General features: G+C 38.0%; 1 protein-coding gene across 2 annotated transcripts in view; it reads left to right on the forward strand.

Moving 5' to 3' along the window:
• LOC114049879 (integral membrane protein GPR137B) overlaps nucleotides 1–17,921 on the forward strand; it is a 97,757-nt gene extending 79,836 nt beyond the window's left edge. The window contains exons 5-7 of one of the 2 annotated variants that reach the window (XM_027871321.1): nucleotides 7,557–7,685; nucleotides 12,961–13,085; nucleotides 14,033–17,921. In XM_027871321.1, the coding sequence (XP_027727122.1) occupies nucleotides 7,557–7,685; nucleotides 12,961–13,085; nucleotides 14,033–14,144 (366 nt within the window). In that variant the 3' untranslated portion in view covers nucleotides 14,145–17,921. The remainder of the gene's footprint in view (nucleotides 1–7,556; nucleotides 7,686–12,960; nucleotides 13,086–14,032) is intronic. The other variant, XM_027871323.1, reaches the window with a different exon arrangement.
• The last annotated feature ends 1,720 nt before the right edge of the window (nucleotides 17,922–19,641 follow it).

Here is a 19,641-nt window from a genome sequence, read left to right on the forward strand (position 1 = left end):
GAACTCTCCATTTTCCGCTATGGTCCTAGTCTACTGCCCTTTTGTCAAATCCATTCTTCAGATCACAGGAAATTTTATATATTCCCCCTCCCCCAGGTGATATGTATTGGACTCCAAATATAAACCAAAGCAAGCACAGAAATGGTCAGCAAAGAGGACAACCCTCATCGAACCTCTAGCCCAGGGGTGGGGAGCCTGTGGCCTCGAGGCCACATGTGGCCTGAAACATTCTGTCAAAAGGCCGCACTTGAGGACCTAGAGGGCTAGCCTAATAAGAGCATTACACAGGGTCTCCCAAAAGTCAGTGCAATTTCAGGCTTGAATATCTTAAAGGGAATAATTGAGCATCTTTAGTAGCTTAAATTTTTCAGAACACCTTGTAGAATGCTTTAAGTTTTGGAAAGGTCTTTCGTCACCATATCCCTGTGAAATAGGTGTTGTCATTATTATAATCCCCATTTTGCTGATGGGAAAGCTGAGTCTCATCTCATATAACTAAACAACAGAACAGATGGTGGGACCTGCATATCTGCAGCCTACAGAAGCAGGTCCAGAGACCATGGAACCTGGACCAGGCCAGTGACATGGATAGAAATGTGGCTACAGAAAATGGATATTCAAACCACCCCGGACACTGCATACAGAAAGACTGTTTGATGCTCATTCCCTTGTGACACACTTAGCCTCCCCAAGTCTGAGAGTTACAGAAATTGTGTATTCCTTCCATCTCTTGGGCTTCCTGAATTCATTATGAGATCACATGGTAAGAAAGAAGCTATAGGAGCATTCTGTCTTCTGCAGACCCAGGCTTTCTGTGACCTCTGTCATTCCTTGTGCTGACAGAGAATACTTTTGTTATGGAAAGGCCCAGAAGAGAGAATGATTGAGCTTTTCTTTTTAGCTTTACTGCTGCCTTTTGTTTTTACATCACATTCATTTCTGAGAAGATGCCTCCCTCCCCTTCTACCCAGCCAGCCTTCCCTTATAACAAAGATTTTTTTTTATAATCACATTTCAGCAGAACTGACCCATACATCAACCATGTCTGTCAACATATGTAACATTCTATACCCATAGTTCCCTACCTCTCCAAAGAAAGGAGGGAGGTTGAGTGATTGATGTTAGTTGAGGGAAATCTTAAATTTTATTTCTTGTTTTGGTTAGGTCCAGAGAACCACAGAACTGGTTGAAATTCCACCTGATCATCCAGTCTAACATTCAGTGGATGATACTATTTATGAGCTTATATTTGAGGGGCCAGTTTGGCATAGTGGAAACAGTGCTTGATCTTGAATTAGTAGGAGCTTGGATTCAAATCCTGCTTCCATTATTTACTAGCAGTATGGCCATAGGCAAGTCATTTAATTTCTCTTGGCCATAGTCTCTTCATCTTCCAAATGAGAAGAATAATTCCCATAATATCCTAAATAATAATAATAACTAGCATTTATATAGTATTTTAAGGTTTTCAAAGTCCTTTATATACGTTATCACATGTTATCCTCCCAGCCAACCTGGGAGGTAGGTACGATTATTATCCCCATTTTACAGATGAGGAAATTGAGTCAAATACAGATTAAATGACTTGCTCAGAGTTACACATCTGCTAAATGTCTGAGGCCAGATTTGAACTGCAGGCCTAGCACTATATCCAATGTGCCACCAGCTGCTATGCTTGAAAAGGCTTTTGAGAGGATCAAATGAAATAATGTCTGTAAAGTGCTTTGTAAACCTTTGTTGTTGTTGAGTCATTTCAGTCATGTGCAACTCTTGGTGACCCCATTTGGGGTTTTCTTAGCAGAGATACTGGAGTGGTTTGTCATTTCCTTCTCCAGCTCATTTGACAGATGAGGAAATTGAGGCAAACAGGGGTAAGTGACTTGCCCAGGGTCGCACAGCTAGTAAGTGTCTGAGGCCAGATTTGAACTCAGGAAGACGAGTCTTCCTGACTCCAGGCCCAGCACTCTATCCACTATAGCACTTAGCTGCCCCTTGTAAACTATGAGACACTATATAAATGTCAACAATTGTTTTTACAGAAAGGTAGTATTATAAGGAATCTTAGAAGTCATCTGGTCCAAATCTCTCATGATACATATGAAGAAACTGAGGACCAAAGGGTTCATAGGATCATAGATTTAGAATCGAAAAGCATTTTGTGGTTGTCTAGTCCAGTACCTTCCTTTTTTGCAGCTGAGGTAACAGGCCTAATGAGGTTAAGTGAGCCATCCAAGGCTATCCTCCAGCTCCGTACCTTGTGCTTTCCACTCCACCAGCCTAAGTTGTTCAAGATCACACAGCTGGTTAGTGCAGGAGCCAGGACCCAAATCCAGTTCTTATGACTTCTACTCCTCTTAAAATTTATAAACTATTTTTTTACAACTATAGTGTAAGGCAAGTAGTGAAAGGATTATCTCCATTCTTCTAGATGAGGAAACTGAGGCATAGGTCAATTTTCTCTGTCCCAGAATGGAATGGATAACTTGTCCATGGTCACGTAGTTGGTTAATGTAGGGCCAGGATTTGAACCAAAGTTCTGTGTTTTTTCTTCCAAAATCCACTGACTTTAACCTCGAAAAGGAATAAGGACAGAAAGGAAATGAAAATGAGGACCCCCTCTCCCTCTGCTTCCAAGGTCCCAGGTGACAACTAAAGCATATGAGGTGCAATCTCAGAGCACAAGTGGAAAAACTTTGAGGAACTCAATTATCATTCAGGGGTTCCTTTGCTCAGTGCTGGACTCTCCCAACAGGATTCAGATATGTTCTTTTGTTTGGTGTAGTAATTCTTTGGTTTAAAGAGGCAGTGTGGCACAGTGCATAGAGAACCAACTTCAGAGACAGGATGACCTAGTTTAGAGTTCTCTGACATATCCTGGTTGTATGACCCTAGGCAAGTCACTTAACCTCCTAGTGCTCTGTGAAACCCTCTAAAATTGCAAGTTTCAGAGAAAGTGCCAACTTGCATTGCTAGAAGGAGTTTCCTAGACTACTTTAATCATAGGTCTGGTCCCTATCCCTGTGGGTAAATGGTACTTTATTCTTGAGAGAAAAGGGAGCCTCCTATCTTCTCAGTAACATAGAACAGCACCCTCCAGACTGGCAACTACTAGGAGCAGTAATTGCCCTTCCTTTTTGTTCATTTTGAGAACCTGGGAGCTCCCTATAATCAATAAAATCACAGGGCCAGTGTCTATCCTATCCCTTTCTTTAATGTGGGGTTTATAGTCGTCCTGTTTGTAAATGTGAAATAAGGTTGGTGAATTACACTAATGAAAATAGTTGGAAACACAGAGATAAGGGCAGTACACGCTTAAACAACAAACAGATGTAGAGAAGGTAGGCTAGGCCCGACGTCCTTCATGTCTCAGCTCAAATCTCACCTTCTGCAGGAGGCCTGTCCTAGTCCCGCCAGCTTCTGCTACCTCCCCCTCTGAGATTACTTTCTGCCTACTCCAAATACAGGGCAGGTAGGTGGTGCAGTGGATAGAGTGTCAGACCCGGAGTCAGGGAGACTCATCTTCCTGAGTTCAAATCTGGCCTCGGACACTTATTAGCTGTGTGACCCTAGGCAAGTCATTTAACCTTATTTGCTTCAGTTTCCTCATCTGCAAAATGAACTGGAGAAGAAAATGGTAAACCACTCTAGTATCTTTGCCAAGAAGACCCCAAATGGGGTCATGAAGAGTCAGACGTGACTGAAAAATGACTGAATAACAACTCCATATAACTTATATGTACCTATATTTTATCTCCCCATTAGACTGTGAACTCCTTCAAAACAAGGAGGGGATTTTGCCTTTTTTTGTATCCCCAGCTCTCAGCACAGTGCCTGGTTCATAGCACATGCTTAAGAAATTATTATTGACCAACTGGCTTGCCCCACTTTAAGGAAACCAAACATGAAAATCAAGTTTTGCATTATATGTAAATTGGAACTTGAGTATATTACAAAAAAAGTCTTATTTTTTTTAAAGGATTCAATTTTAGGTGCAATGTATAGATAACAGATAGTTATATAACATTTAAACATATATAGACTGCAGACAGTCTATGTAACATTTAAAATGTAGTCAAGTTTATGAAAAGTTGATAATGTTTAGGGTATATTTATTGTGTAAAGTCAAGTCCACCTGAGAAAAATAGGAGGTAGGTTGGGACGGCAGAGAGAGAGAGACCGACACAATAGTTGACCACAAATTCCCCATGAGTCATTGCCATAATGCAGCTGTGGAAAAAACCAGCAGAACTTTGGGATGGATTCCAAAGAAGCATGACATACAGGGATTGGGAAATTATTCTCAGCAGAGTAATGTAACCAGTTTAGGTAACTATATAATAATAATAGCTAACATATAGATAGTGCTTTAAAGTTTGGAAAACATTTTACATGCATTATCTCATTTGATTCTTACACAACCCTTGTGAGGCAAGATATTATTATCCCCATCTTTAGATGAGGAAACTTAGACATAGAGAAGTTAAGTAATTTTTCCAGAGTCACACAGCTAAAAACTATCTGAGGCTGATTTTGAATTCAGATCTTCCTGATTCCAAATCTAACACTGTATCCATTGTGCCATCTAGTTGCCTCAATATTAGAAAACAAGAAAGAGAAACTGGAAAAGGTCCATAGAAGTTTGATAGAAATTTTAAGAAAAGGAAAATGTGTTTTATGAAGATAGGTTAAAGGAATTGGGGTGTTGATTCTGCAAAAGGAGCTAAGGGGTGACTGTTACATATTGCAATCAAGAGTACAATGGGCTTTAATAGAGAGGATACTAAGTAAGGTTTTGGGCATGTCTCCAGAGTTAAAGAAAAAAAACAGACTGGAAATCAAGCAGGATGATACTAGCTGTGTGACCCTGGGCAAGTCACTTAACCCCATTGTGTCAAAAAGAAAAAAGAAAATCAAGCAGGAAGATTCCACTTGGACAAAAGGAAGAATTACTTTTGAACCACTGGAATTGACAAACTGAGAACAAGGAGTTTCTATTCTTTTTGATAATTTTAGTTACATTTTTTCAATTGCCAAGTTTATTTTTTTTCTCCTTCCTAAGTCCCCTCTTCCCTCCTGGCTGGAGAAAAACAAAACAAAACCTTTGTAACAAATAGGCATAGTCAAGGAAAGCAAATTTCCATATTGGCCAAGTCAAAAAATGCATAATTCATTATGTGTACTGTCTTAGTTCATCCCCTTTCTCTTGGGAAGTAGGTAGCATTCTTCATTATTAGTCCTCTGGAATCATGGTTCTTCAAAATTGCTAGTTTTTGATTGTTGTCATTGTTTTAACTATAGATTGTCCTCCTGGCTCTATTCACTTCATTCTGTATCAGCTTATTCAAGTTTTGCTAGTTTTTTTTCTGAAACCATACCCTTCATCCCTCCTTACAGCACAATTGCATTCTATTACGTTCATATACCATGATTTATTCAGCTGTCCCAATTGATAGACATCCCTCAAAAGAGCTGTTATAAATATTTTTGTACATATAGGTCCTTTTCCTCTTTTTTAAAACAAAATCTCTTTGGGATATAGGACTAGGATCAAAGAGGATAGCTTGGTAATTTTTGGAACATAGTTCCACACTGTTTTGCAGAATGGAAGGACTAGTTTATGGCCTCATTAACAATACATCAATGTACCTGTTTTCCTAGAGCCCACTAGCATTTATCATTTTCCCTTTTATCGTCTTTGCCAAGCTGGTGAGTATGAGGTGGAATCTTAGAGTCTCTTTTATTTTCATTTCTCTAATTATTAGTGAAATGGAGCATTTTTTCCATATGACTATAAATAGCTTGGATTTCTTCCCTTGATAACTCCCTGTTCATATCCTTTGACATTCATCAACTTTTGAATGGTTCTTATTCTTATGGATTTGGATATGTTTCTTCTATATTTTGGAAATGAGATCTTTATCAGAGAAACTTGCTCCAAAGATTTTTTTTTTTTACCAGATACCTATTTCCCTTATAATTTTAACTGCATTGAATTTGTTTGTGCAAAAAATTATTTAATTTTATGTAAACAAAATCATTCATTTTATCTTCTGTTGTCTTCTCTATTGCTTTTTTGGTCATGAACTGTTCCTCTATCCATAGATCTGAAAGGTTGTTCCTTTAAATTGATTATGATATGACTTTATCTAGGGTTATGTATCCATTTGGAGTTTTTCTGTATGGTGTGAGATGTTGAGCTAACCCTAATTCCTGCCAGATTGCTGGTCTGTCCATTTTTCCTGAAGTTTTGTCAAACAGTAAGTCCTTATGCCAGTATCTGGAGTGTTTGGGTTTATCAAACACTAGGCCACTAAGTCATTTGCTTTTGTATATTGTGTACCTATCTGTTCCACTGATTGACCTTTTTTAAATTTTACAACTAGTACCAAATTGTTTTAAAGATTACTGGTCTGTGGTATCATTTGAGATCTAGTTCTGCTAGGCCCACTTTGTTCCCACTTTTTTTTTCATCATTCCCCTTGAGATTCTTGACCTTTTGTTCCTCTAGATGAATTTTGTTACTTTTTCTAGTTCTATAAACTACTTCTTATGGCAGTGGATAAGCATATTAATTTAGGTAGTATTGTCATTTTATTATATTGTCTCAGTCGACCCAAGAGCAATTAATATTTTTCCAGCTGTTTAGGGTTGTCTTTATTTCCATCAGCTATATTTAGAAGTTGTATTCATGTAGTTCTTGTGTGTATTGTGGTAGATAGATTCTCAGGTATTTTCAACTTTCTGTAGTTATTTTAAATAGAGTTTCCCTTTATATCTCTTTCTGCTGGGTTTTATTGATAATTTACAGAAATGCTGATGATTTATGGATATTTACTTTATATCCCAGAATTTCGCTGAAATTATTGTTTCAATTAACTTTTGTTGACTTCCTAGGATTCTCAAATATGCCATCATATCTGCAAAAAGAGATAATGTTGTTTCTTCTTTATGCTTATTTCTATGCTGATTTCTTTTTCTTGTCTTAATGCTACAACTACCATTTGCAGGATTAAATCAAATAGTAGTGGTGACAGTGTACATCTGTGGTTACACTTGATCTTATTAGGAAGAATTCTAATTTATCCCCATTACATACAATGCTGACTTTTAGTTTTACATATATACTATTTACCATATTAAGGTAAGGCCCATTTGATTCCTAAGTTTTCTAGTATTTCAAGGATATTGTATTTTGTCAAAAACTTTTTTTTGGACTTAGTGAAAAAAAAATCATACATTATGTCAATGAATATAGAAAAAACTACACATTTTTTTTGAACACTTGATATTTAAGAAGGATGACCATTGAACATGAAAAGTTCAAATGATCATCAGTGTCCTTTAGGAGGTTGGATAAGATGACTACTTAAGGTCTTTTCTGGCATTATTATAAAAGATCTCATGGTTTAGATGTGTATATTTTGGGGGAAAGAGGTTTAGGAATAGGTTCAGAATTATTATGTAGTACTCACTTCTAATTAAGCACAATCTGCCTTTTCTTCTGTGACTTTATCCGGTATGATCAGGTCCATTTCTCCATTCTTTTGTTGTAACAGGCAGATCTGAAGAGTCAGCTTGGAGATGCTGGATATGTAGTGTTCGGAGTGGTCCTTTTTGTGTGGGAGCTTCTGCCCACCACCTTAGTCGTTTACTTCTTCCGAGTTAGAAATCCTACAAAGGACCTAGTAAGTAAATTGATTTGTATTTCATTGGAGAGAGGGAGGAAGGGAACATTTATAACATAATAGTGAATACTAGAATTTTGTATACTAGTATATACTGGATATATATAATAGTGTAATAGTGAATACTGGAATTTTTGGTTTGGGGTTTGTTTGAGGGTTTTTTGGCTGTTCAGGGTCTCATTTTTAGACTTTGAAATTGTTATAACAGAGAGTAATTCACCATCACTTGGGATGTTAAAAAGTTCTGCCTGCTGGCCATGGTGGATCATGTCTATAATCTCTCCTACTAGGGAGGCTGAGGCTGGTAGAGTACTTGAACACAGGAGTTTTGAGCTAAATTCCATATTAAATCTAGCACTAATGTGGAAAGCCTTTGGAAGCAGGGTGGAGGTGGGGGCAGGACATCAGGATGCCTAAGGAAGTACAAACTGGCCTGGGCCAGAAATGGAGCAAGTCAAAGCTTCCATGTTTATCAGTAGTGGGATTGGCCACTGGCCACCACAGCCAGGGCAAGATAAAGAGTCCCATTCCCAAATAAATAAGAAAACAAATATATATACACACACATGCATGCATACATATTTGAACGAGGCCAGAGAAACTAAGTCAGAAGGGAGAGCATTCTGGTCATTGGGGGACTGTTATTGTCTTCCTTGGGGCAGCTAGGTTGTGCAGTGGATAGAGTGCCAGGCCTAGAGTCAGGAAAACTCATCTTCCTGAGTTCAAATCCAGCCTCAGACACTTACTATCTGTGTAATTCTGGACAAGTCACTTAACCCTGTTTGCCTCACTTCCTCTTTTGTAAAATTAGCTATAGAAGAAAATGGCAAACCACTTAAGTGTCTTTGCCAAGAAAATCCCAAATGGGGTTACGAAGAGTTGGACACAACTGAACAACAACAAATTGTCTTCCTTTCCCCCAATAGCTCTGAAGTGTGCTTTCTTCTCAGGCATTTCATTTTGTTTTGTTTTGCGAAGGCATGAAAACGAGTTTAATTCTGTGAGGACTGAAGAGGAGTGAATGTTTTCCAGTTGGTAGCCACTTCATTGTCATTAGAACACCAGATCTGAGCCGAGAAATCTGAATTTGCCATGTTATCTTCTAGCAAAGCAAACCGTTAAGATGGGAATACAATAGAATTCAACTACCCTTCTACCACCCCCTGTTGGCAATGGTTATAACCACTATTGCAGTGCAAATGTCTTCTGAGAGTAATGGATATAACTTGTCACTGAAAGGGATACAATGCTGAAGTATCTTAAAAGTGTTATGCAGACTCTTTGAGTATGTTTGGGGCCCAGTTGACTTTTGGAGAAACATCCACAGAGATAGGATGGACCAATACAGAACAAGGCCAAGGGGAGGAGAATTTTGGTAGATCAGAGACTTGTTATTTGACTGGAGAGCCAAGGAGCTCAATGTTCTTTCCTAGTTTATATTGACTACCTTCCCAAGTGCTAGGAATTAAGCCACCAATATTTTGTCCCAATTGTAAGGTATCGTTAATGGTCAGTCATCTATGGTAAAGTAGAGATGACAGGGAAATTTCAGATATGATAACCACAAATAATTAAAAGTTGTCATTTCAGCCAAGAGTGTAACTCTTCTCTGAACCAAACTGGAAATCTGTCCCAGCACCAAGGTTTCCTTAAGTTTTACCACTTTTCCCTTCCCTGGGTAATTTGACTAATGACAAAGTTAATGAGAAAAGGCAAGATAGTTGCTAGTTATAGAAGCCAAGGGGCCTTAAAATCTGCAACCTGGGTAGTTAGCCATAGAACTGCACAATACTAAACATTTACCAAGTACCTGTTCTGGGTCAGTATGGTACAGTGGAAAATACATTGAAGTTGGAGTTAGAAAACTTGGGTTTGAATTGATTAATCTTTCTGAACCTCTGTTTGTCTACAAAATGGGTATAATAATTCTTCCACTGTTCCACTAACCTACCTCACATGGTGGTTATAAAGAAAGTACTTTGTAAAGTGATTTCTGTATGTGAGCTATTTCTGTTTTTTGTATGCAGAACATTGTACTTGGTACTGTGGAAAATATAAAAATAAGACATAGTCCTCCCCCCTTAAAAAGTTTGCAATCTAGTGTTTTCCCCTCTCAAATTACCTTTTACCGTCTCTGTATATATTTCATATGTACCTAGTTTTTGCCTTTCATTGTACCCCCAACACTTAGCACAGTGCCCAGAACATAGTAATGTTTTTTAACTGACTGACTAGGAAGAGATAAGACATATATGTAGATAACTATAACACAAGACAGGTGCACATTGTTCTGAGAGATCAGAAGGGTCACTTCAAGATGAGAGGATGGGAGAAGGCTTCATGAAAGCAGAGAATTTGTCCTGAAATTTGAAACACAAGAAGAGATCTAAACAGGTATAGTTTGGAAGGATGGGGAGGATTGGCAGGTTTTTCAGGCCTAGGGAATGATATAAGTAAAGGCATGAAAGCAGGAGAGCACAGGATGGATTTAAGGCCAGGCTTTACAGTTTACTATTTGAGCTATTAATTTCATCTCTTGGGCCTTAGTTTCCTCATCTGTAAAATTACAGATGACCTCTAAGATCCCTCTCAGCTCTAAATCTGTCATCCAAGAATTCTGTGTTGTTGGGGAATAGTGAGTCATATAGTTTGACCACAACAGAGAAAAAATAAAAGGGTGCATTGGGAAGTAAAGACAAAAAGGTTGAGTTCAGTCTGTGGAGAACCTTCAATGCCAGGCTAAGGAGTTTGGACTTTATTTTTTTAGACAATAAGGAGCTACCTTGACATTCTTAGTACTTTGAAGGCAGCTAGTTAAGTTTTCTGGGGAGGCTCTTGGACTGGATCCACAGACAGAGGAGGAGACTTAGTGGGGCAAAACTTTAGCCTCCAGAGGTGGCCTCACTATTGACTGATAACAAATTAATGCTAGTTGATTTGACTCCTGTCAATCATTCAACTGACTTTTATTAAGCTCTTACTACATGCCAGGTACTGTGCTTTGGGAATACAAAAAAAGGCAAAAACAATCCATGCCCTCAAAGAGTTTACATTCTAATGGGGGAGACACACGTATGCAAGATATATGCAGAACAGAGGGGAGGTCATTTGAGAAGGGACTCACTGGGAAAGGCCTGTGGTTGAAGGTTAGACTTGGGCTGAGTCCTGAAAGAAGCCAGAGAAATCAAAAGGTGAAGGGATGGGATGGGGCAGAGCATTCTCTACATGGCAGGGCAGCCGGTGCAAAGATGGGAGATGGAGTCCAAGTACTACAAATTGACTTCTTAGTTTTAAATATCCTTTGCTTCAGTGGGAAGTACCACAAGATTGTTCTGAATATTCCTCTGGACCTCAGGGTGATAATAGCCTTCCTTCTTGGATCACCTCAAATAGGACTTTATTTATTTTTTTTAACTTTCTAATGATTTATCATGCAATATTGTGTGTTACACTTATCTCTGTTGAGGTCTGACACAGGTACTATGGCTTTTTGTTTTGTTTGTTTTTTTTGTTTTTTGGAGTTTGGTTTTTTTTTTGCTTTTTGGTGAGGCAATCAAGGTTAAGTGACTTGCCCAGGGTCACACAGCTAGTAAAGTGTCAAGTGTCTGAGGCCAGATTTGAACTCAGGTCTTCCTGATTCCAAGGCCAGAGTTCTATCCACTGTGCCACCTAGGGACTGTGTTTTATCTAACGTTTTATATCTCCTAGTGCCTAGCATATCGATCTGTTTGTTAAATGAATCTGTGAATATCAAATGAGATAAAGTATGTAAAGCAATTTGCAAACCTTAAAGTACTATATAAGGGCTAGCCACTCTTTATCATTATCATTATTATTAATTATTATATATAAAAGCTATGAAGATTTAGAAGCAAATGCTATATTTAGATATACTTTAGTTCCAAGTCATTTATTAAATATTTGTTGAATGGAATCAAATTGATCAGTTTACACAACCTATACATATTTACAGCTTAATCTGTGCCCCCAAGTTTTGTTACCCAAGAGAAATTGTTGGCCATCTTAATCATATTTCATACAATGTTTGCTTTAATAGCTATGCTATACATTTACCATTGAATGTATTGCCAGTTTCTTAGTGGATTTCTTATAGCAAAACTGTCCCCTAGTGGCCTGAAGGGACATCAGCACCTAATTTATTCACAGCGAGGGGCACAGGTGGAGAGGAAATGTTATTAGATGTCATTTTGTTTGTGCTGCACTCAAGAAGTCATTTGGACACAACTCATTAATGACATTCCACTCTCAGCAACTGGACTTGTATGGCAGAGCACAGGTAGGGCTGTTAAGATACCTCTGAGCAAGGCTACCAGACAATGACTTCCCCTGGGATCATAAAGTTTTAGAGAACAAATTAAATTCCTAAAAATAGAAGGACTTATAGCCTGCTAATGTGGATTTTGCTCAGGGGAAGAACAGAGTCCAATTTCCTTAATTTGTATTAGACTCTGTATGGGAAAGAGTGGTTTGCAGGTTGTCTCATTCTCATTGTCTTTTAAACAACACATTAAAGTCACATAGTAGAGGATTGGGTCTCCCAGTTGGGTCTCACTTGGGTTGGAAGTGCATTGGCCACTCACCCACAGGCCTAATCCCAGTGCTGATTGGCACAGAACATTCAGCCTGTTCATTTTTCAACTCGGGCCAGTTCACCCCTCCTTAGGCAGCCTGGAGTTGTTTAGCTTTAGCCTTCCTGCTGCTCAAAACTGCCAAATTCAAGAGATCTACCAACTTCCCCTTGTACCAGTGATTATAGGCATGGTGCCTTGGTTCATTTTGGCCCTCTTAATGCTCAATGTGATTAACTTGATTGCAGAAACCCCACTCAGTCAGATTCATAAGAAAACCCATTCAGGGGGTAAAAAACAAACAAACAAACAACCTACATATATAATAAGTGTTGGAAAATATTCTACAAGGACTCAAATTTTTATATATAGCAGAAGACAGATCATAGGAATCAGTGAGTTGCATGTAGGAACAGCCCCTATTCAGATAGGAAGGAGGCCTAAAGTCTCTGGTGACTCTCTGTTATTTTTTAAAAAATGATGATACTTTAAAAAGCATAACAATTACTTCCCAATTCTGTCCTTCCATTTCCCCCATTGGAATCTTCCTTTGTTCCAGAGAAAAACAGGTAAGGTCAACAAATAGTTGTTAACCATTTCTGTCAGCTCATACATCATTCTGTGCCTAGCATCCGTTGACACTGCTGAGAGGAGAGAAATGTTTCATCATCTGATTGTTTTTCCAGACGAATCCTGGAATGGTCCCAAGCCATGGATTTAGCCCTAGATCCTATTTCTTTGACAACCCTCGAAGATACGACAGTGATGATGACCTCGCCTGGAACATCGCCCCTCAAGGGCTCCAGGGAAGGTGAGAGGAAGAGAATCTTCTTTAGGCAGGGGGTGAATGAGAAAGAAAAAACCTTCTCTTACTGCATTGAGAGACCCAAATTGGAAATTCAGTTTATACAATCTCTGAGGACTAGGTAGATGTGATACATGAAATGGATATATAGGTATAAGGAGCTAAGTCCTCCAGTGCGGCCCTTTGACTGACTCCAAACTTCACAGAACAAATCCCCTTCACAAAGTTCTCCAGGTTCCAACCATAGCTACCATCCCCAACCTCTCCTTTCTCCCCAAACCACTCTTTCCCATACAGCCAAGAAGATCCTTCTTCTATAAGGCTGCCTTTAAATACTTTAGGGTAGACGTCATGTCCCTTTGTCAGAATGGCTCAGGTGTAACTATTTATAAGTTGAAAACCGTCTACATACACACACATACATACACACACGAATGGAAAGAAGGCACTTTTCTTGAAACTTCATGTTGGGATTCTGCCTTAAGTTTATCTTTGGTCACAACCTTTCTGAGCCTGAGTTTCCCTCATTTGTGAAATGAAGGGATTGATTTGAACGACTTCTAAGTTCCCTTCCAGCTCTAAATTTATGACCCCATGACTATACATATATAGTCAGTAGAAGTGATTGACTAAAAGTACATCTGGCTATGAGATAACCAGATATTGTACCAGGTAAGGCTGAAAAGAAGCCGATATGCCCAATTACTATATTCATACTATTAGGGGAAAATAAATAGGCTTATTTCCTAGTACGGTGGCAAAACCTGAGTGTAAACAACATTTTGGTTTGTGTCTGGGGAAGGGGAGTGGGAAAAAGGGTGGGGGGCAGGGGGTGAGAAGCACAGGGATGTGTGTGCCTTTTAAATATCAGTCCATCTCTAAGTAGCTGCCTACAAACTGATAGGAGAAATGTAAAAGAAATGTTGGAAAAGTATTTTTTTTTTCTTTTTAAGCTTTGCACCAGATTACTATGACTGGGGACAACAGACTAATAGTTTCATGGCACAAATAGGATCACTGCAACAAGACTCGATGTTGGATCCCGACAAATCCAGCAATGGGTAGCCTCTGTTAACAACAGGATTACAGAATTTTACTCTGCAGTGAAAAGTTTCAGAAAAACAAGCTTGGGGACAGCTGGATGTTTAGGGCACTGTCACATGAGAAATAAATAGGATTTGACCTTGTTGATGGCTCCAGTGGGACTAAGCAATAATTTAGATGGATAAAACTTTATTTAGTTAGTACGAAAGAAATGAGCCTGGCTATTTCCCTAGGCATAATTTAATTTTTTTTATTTGTCCTTTTACAGAAGACATATTTTATATAACTTAAATGATAATGCTAAAGTATGTTAAGGTTCTCTCCCAAGAATTTGTTGATGCAATGTATTTTTTAGTTTGCACAGATATTTTTATGTATAATTCACTTTACAAGTATACAATATATAGTTTAATGTGTCCTGTGGCTTGTTATAGATGCATTTCTCAGATGATTAAAATTATTCCAATTTAATTAAAAAGGCATTTGAAAATAGATATCCTTGTTAGATACAGAAACCTTTCTCAGTGCTGCACAGTAGAACCTCACAACTTGATTACCCTGATGTGTAAATGTCTAACTAGTTTCCATTCTCAAAGTTGCAATTGGATAGACTGTTGCAAGCCTTCTGGACAAATGGCTTTTTCCAAGTGTTAAAACCCTGATGGGTGGGTCCTCAAGCAGGATTCAGCTTTTTTTTTTTTTTTTAAGGAAAAAGGCCTTAAATTTTGCCCCAAATTTTGTGCTTTTAATAAGGCAAAATGTGCACAAATTAAATGAGAACAAATTAAAACTTACATTATATGTGCTAATGCACAATCTTGAACTTTCTCTTCGGTAACCATAAGGATTTTTGCAAAGTTTTCATTCAAATTAGAATCTAACATCCATAAATTTAGGACCTGAGCCTCCTAGGGCTCTTCCACACATCTAATGCCTTTTACATTCAATTAGATGCTATAGGTTTCTTAAAGGGGATTTACAACATCCCTAGTACTGTAGCTGAAGTCAAGGACCAATTTACTTTGGGCCCCAAATAGTTTTTTTTCCATCTTAGACCAATGTGGAAAATGTTAATTTATTTGAACTGATTTTAAAAACAACATAATGAAAATTGATTGTCCAGAAGGTAAGTAGAGTTTATACATGTTACAGCATGACACATATGCCTCAGCAAGGGGCACCTTCTAGAGAATTATCTATCTCCGAGGTGGAAAAACATGCTGCAAAACCAGCTTCATTTGGAAAATGCTGCTAACGTTACACACTCCTCGCGTGGGTTTTTTTCATTGTAAAAAATCCCTAGGGGAATGGAAGATTGTCAGGCACATATCTTAGCAACAGGTTAAATGGGCAGGTTTTCTACAGAGCCAAGAGCCAGAGAAAATTCAGATGTCGTATAAAGAGATCATTACTCAGCAAATCCCAAGTCTCAGGGCAATAAAATGGGCAAAATGGAAGGAAATTTTATCTGTACTCTTGTTGAGTAAATCCTACCTGCAATACAAAACTGTTCAATGATCCATGGTTTATAATTTCATTCTCCACAAATATTTTCTGCTTAGCAATCCAGACGATTTAAACCTCTTAAGATTAATTTCACTTCTGTTCTCTTGATGCTATGTAATTGCCCCATTTAACTAGGGCAAAGGTGTCAAACCAGACTGTGATGTGGATTTTTCATGCAATTTGAATCCCTTGACCCCATGAAATCCAACATAATTGTGATTGACTTAGAGCATTCTAAATTGATGAAGGTCTTTGGACAGAAAGGAAACCTCCAATGATTAGTTCTACCATCTCAAAAACATTTGCGATGATGAGATCAAAATCTTAATTTTCCCAATAGCCTTAAAAATGACATGTCACTGTTTTTCTATCTTTGAAGCCAGTTATGTATTCTTCATAGCGGAATATTCTGCAGTAAAAAGGTCTCTAGGCTTCTTTTTCTTTTCTGTAAGGTAAAGGGTCAGGGAGGAGGAATTGGCAAATATAAACTCAAAACTTCTACCAGTCACCCTTTAGGGTTCTAGAAGAACTCTTTTAAATTAAGCTTTCATGTAGGCTCTGTAGAATACTTTCCTTGTCATTAGGACAGCTAAATATGTTCATTCAAACTGGATCTATGATCTCATTGATGTGGCTGATATAGGTTGCAACATGCCTGCCTGTCCTGTAAAATCCCTCTTCATGGCTTCCCGTAAGTTTGTCAAAGAGGGCCCACTCATCATGCCAGACCTTTCTCACATTCTCTTGGTATCATGAGGATACCATGAAGCCCATGGGCCACTTGTCAGTTATCATACTCATCACATGACCGTGCCACCTTCTGTTTTGATCATATATTTCTTTGATGGTATCCTTTGCTCCAGAGTAAATAGATTTAAAATATTTTAATATGAAAAAAATCATATCCAATCATATTACTAAAACCAAGTAATGATCACAGCCTTATGCTATAATCTAAAAACGTTGCTTATACTTCTATGATTTTAGGCAGAGAAGTTTGAAATGCTCATTATCTCACCATTGCAAGCCATAATTTACCTTTATATTAAAGCTGCTAATATTTCATGAAGATGAATTGGGGAAGAGGGGGATAGTGATGCACTTGGTGTCTACTTAATATACTTTGTGTCTTAACTTTTGTTTCTGTAGTAATGTCAAAACAGTGACAAAACCCAAGTCTTGTAAATGCCCACCTGCATATGAAATGTCTTAATTAACTTGGAATCTGTACTTGAATGTACCAAAATGCAATCTTTCTCTGCTAGTAAACGAGTATGCATACATTTCTGAAAGACACAGGGGTGGGAGGAAAAATGCAGTTTTCATTTAGCTTCTTAATTTATTTTTGACTGTTAACTATAATGATGAAGCTGCTTAGTTTATAAAATCCTTTAAAAAATACTAAGGAAATTAAAGGAATAGTTATCACTGGCTCTAAAATATTCCTACAGGCAATATTTGTTTTCTTTGTGTCAAAGCAATATAAAACAAACTCAGAAAATTAAAAGGTAAAGGAAGTGGACAATATTTTAATAAAAGTTCTGAGCCAATACATATCAAAGCCTGATACAATACCAAAAGCATATGCTTACAATGCTGTTTTTATATTAGCATATAGAACATAATTTGCTTAACCATTAAAAAATAATATCTATACAGGCACAATAGTTTTCTTTTTCGTAATTAACCTCAGAAGAATTCTGTTGTACCCATGTGGCAGACATTTTACTATGGCATCTTATAGATAGCCCGTTTAATTGGGCCAGTTTAGAAACAGACACAGACACATGCAATCATAGTGTCTTAACATAGTTATGTCTGAGATGTTGCCAAGAAATTTATGCCATAACAGACAGCATGGACACATGTTGCATTTGAATGAATGAATTTAGGTATTGCTACTTACCTAGTACTTTGCACAGTACCTGGCATATAGTGGGTGCTTACTAAATGATTGTTGACTTATTGGACTTGGGATATATTTAATATCTATGATGGCTATCAGAATTAGCTTCTTTGATCAGTAACTTCTAAGACTGGGACCAAATTGAAAAGCTTCATCTTATGTTAAAATTAAGTTTGCAGAAATTATAACTGTCAAATATTAAAAGTTACTCCCTATAAAGGTAAAAAAACAAACAAGCATTCCCATGTCTAAGAGCTCTGCCAAAAAGGAGTGCTACAAGAAATACAATCTAATTTCTGACAATACAGTCAAATTTATTTTAAATTTATATGGGTCTATGTATTTGAAGTTATATTGAGAATGCCAATAAAAGATACTTGGTAAAAGCCCCGTGCATGTACTCCTTTCTTACTAATCCACCATGAGAAAATAGAAACCTGTAAAAGATACAACTTGAGAAACAAATACATTTGTATTATATTCTTCTAGTCTTTCTACATCATAAATGAAAATAGCATGGGTTTAGAAAAAGTAATAGTACAACTAAGATAACATTTCAATTCTACTATTTGGGATAGTGGAGCTTATGTAAGGACAAATCATCAGTTTCATCTCTTTAGCCTGGGAAGATGAAATCTGAAAAGGAATATGACGCCTTTAGAATGAGGTATGGTTGTATCCACATTTATGAGATTATAGATCAAAGTACTGAAGTAAATACCCCTTCAGTTTGGAAAGATAATTTTCCTTAAGTCTAGGTCTGATTATGTCACTCCCCCAACTCAATAAACTTCAATGGCTTCCTATTACCTCTAGGGACAAATATAAACTTCTTTGTTTGGCCCTTCATAACCTAGCCCCTAGCATTCCCGTCTTATTATACATTACTCTCCTTCTTACACCCTAGAGCAAGGCCAAACCCATTTCTCTCTGTTCCTCCCCTAGAAGTCTCCATCTCCCATCTCCAGATTTTTGCACTGGTCATACCTCATGCCTCTAATGCACTCCCTCCTCACTTTACCACCTCATAGACTCCTTTACTTCCATCAAGAACCACCTCCAGTTCTGCCTTCTACCTTAAGTCTTTCCTGATCCCCTCAGTTGCTTGTGCGTTCCCTTCCCAAATCACCTTATTTTTGTATTTGTACATACTTCTACATTGTCTCCCCTAAGGAATGATTTCTGAAGGGAGGGACTGTGTCATTTTTGCCTTTGCATCACCAGTGCCTAGCACAGTACTTGGCATACATAAGTACTTAATGTTTACTATCTGAAAAAAGAGATGTCCGTAAAATAACAAAGAATGAACTGACACGTTAAATAAAGAGAAAGAAGCCATTTTCTTCCCTCTTTCCATGAAATGTAAACCCTTGCCTTCACTTTCAGACTCAGCTCTGCTTGATCAGTGCTCTGCACTAATCCTAGTTCTGGACACAAGCAGGGAGCCTGTTAGGAACCTAGCCCTGTTAAAGGATCGGGGATTTAGACACAGAAGGGAAGTCAGAGTCCATTCAGTTTGATCTCATGACGACCTAAGGTCACAGAGGTAGTACCTCAGAAATGGGATTTCAATCCAGGTCTTCTGACCTCAGAGCTGGTGTCCGGTCCACATTTTTAAAAAATCCAAAACATTCTAATAGTCCTCTGCCTCTTTACCACGAAGCAAGACATGTTTCATTATCTCTTCAGTAGGACCTTCATCAGTTTTTTATAAATTGACTTGGTGGTCTTTTCCTGTTTTATAAAGAAAAGCATGGGCTTTGGAAATCAGATGACCTGGATTTTAATGCTGATTCTGCTACTTATCATGTCTGTTGTTCAGTCATTTCAGTTGTGTCCGACTTTGTGATCCCATTTGGGTTTTCTTGGCAAAGATACTGAAGTGGTTTGCCATTTTCTTCTCCAGCTCATTTGACAGATGAGGAAACTTGAGGCAAACAGGGTCACACAGCTAGCATCTGAGGCCAAATTTGAACTCAGGAAGATGAGTCTTCCCGACTCCAGGCTCAGCACTCTATCCATTGCTCCACTCAGGTGCCCACTATTACCTCTGTAACATTGGTCAAATTATTTCATTTCCCTGGGTCTGTTTCCCCATCTATAAAA

This window comes from Vombatus ursinus, unplaced genomic scaffold, assembly GCF_900497805.2.
Source record: "Vombatus ursinus unplaced genomic scaffold, bare-nosed wombat genome assembly UNPS02014798.1, whole genome shotgun sequence".
NCBI lineage: Eukaryota > Metazoa > Chordata > Mammalia > Diprotodontia > Vombatidae > Vombatus > Vombatus ursinus.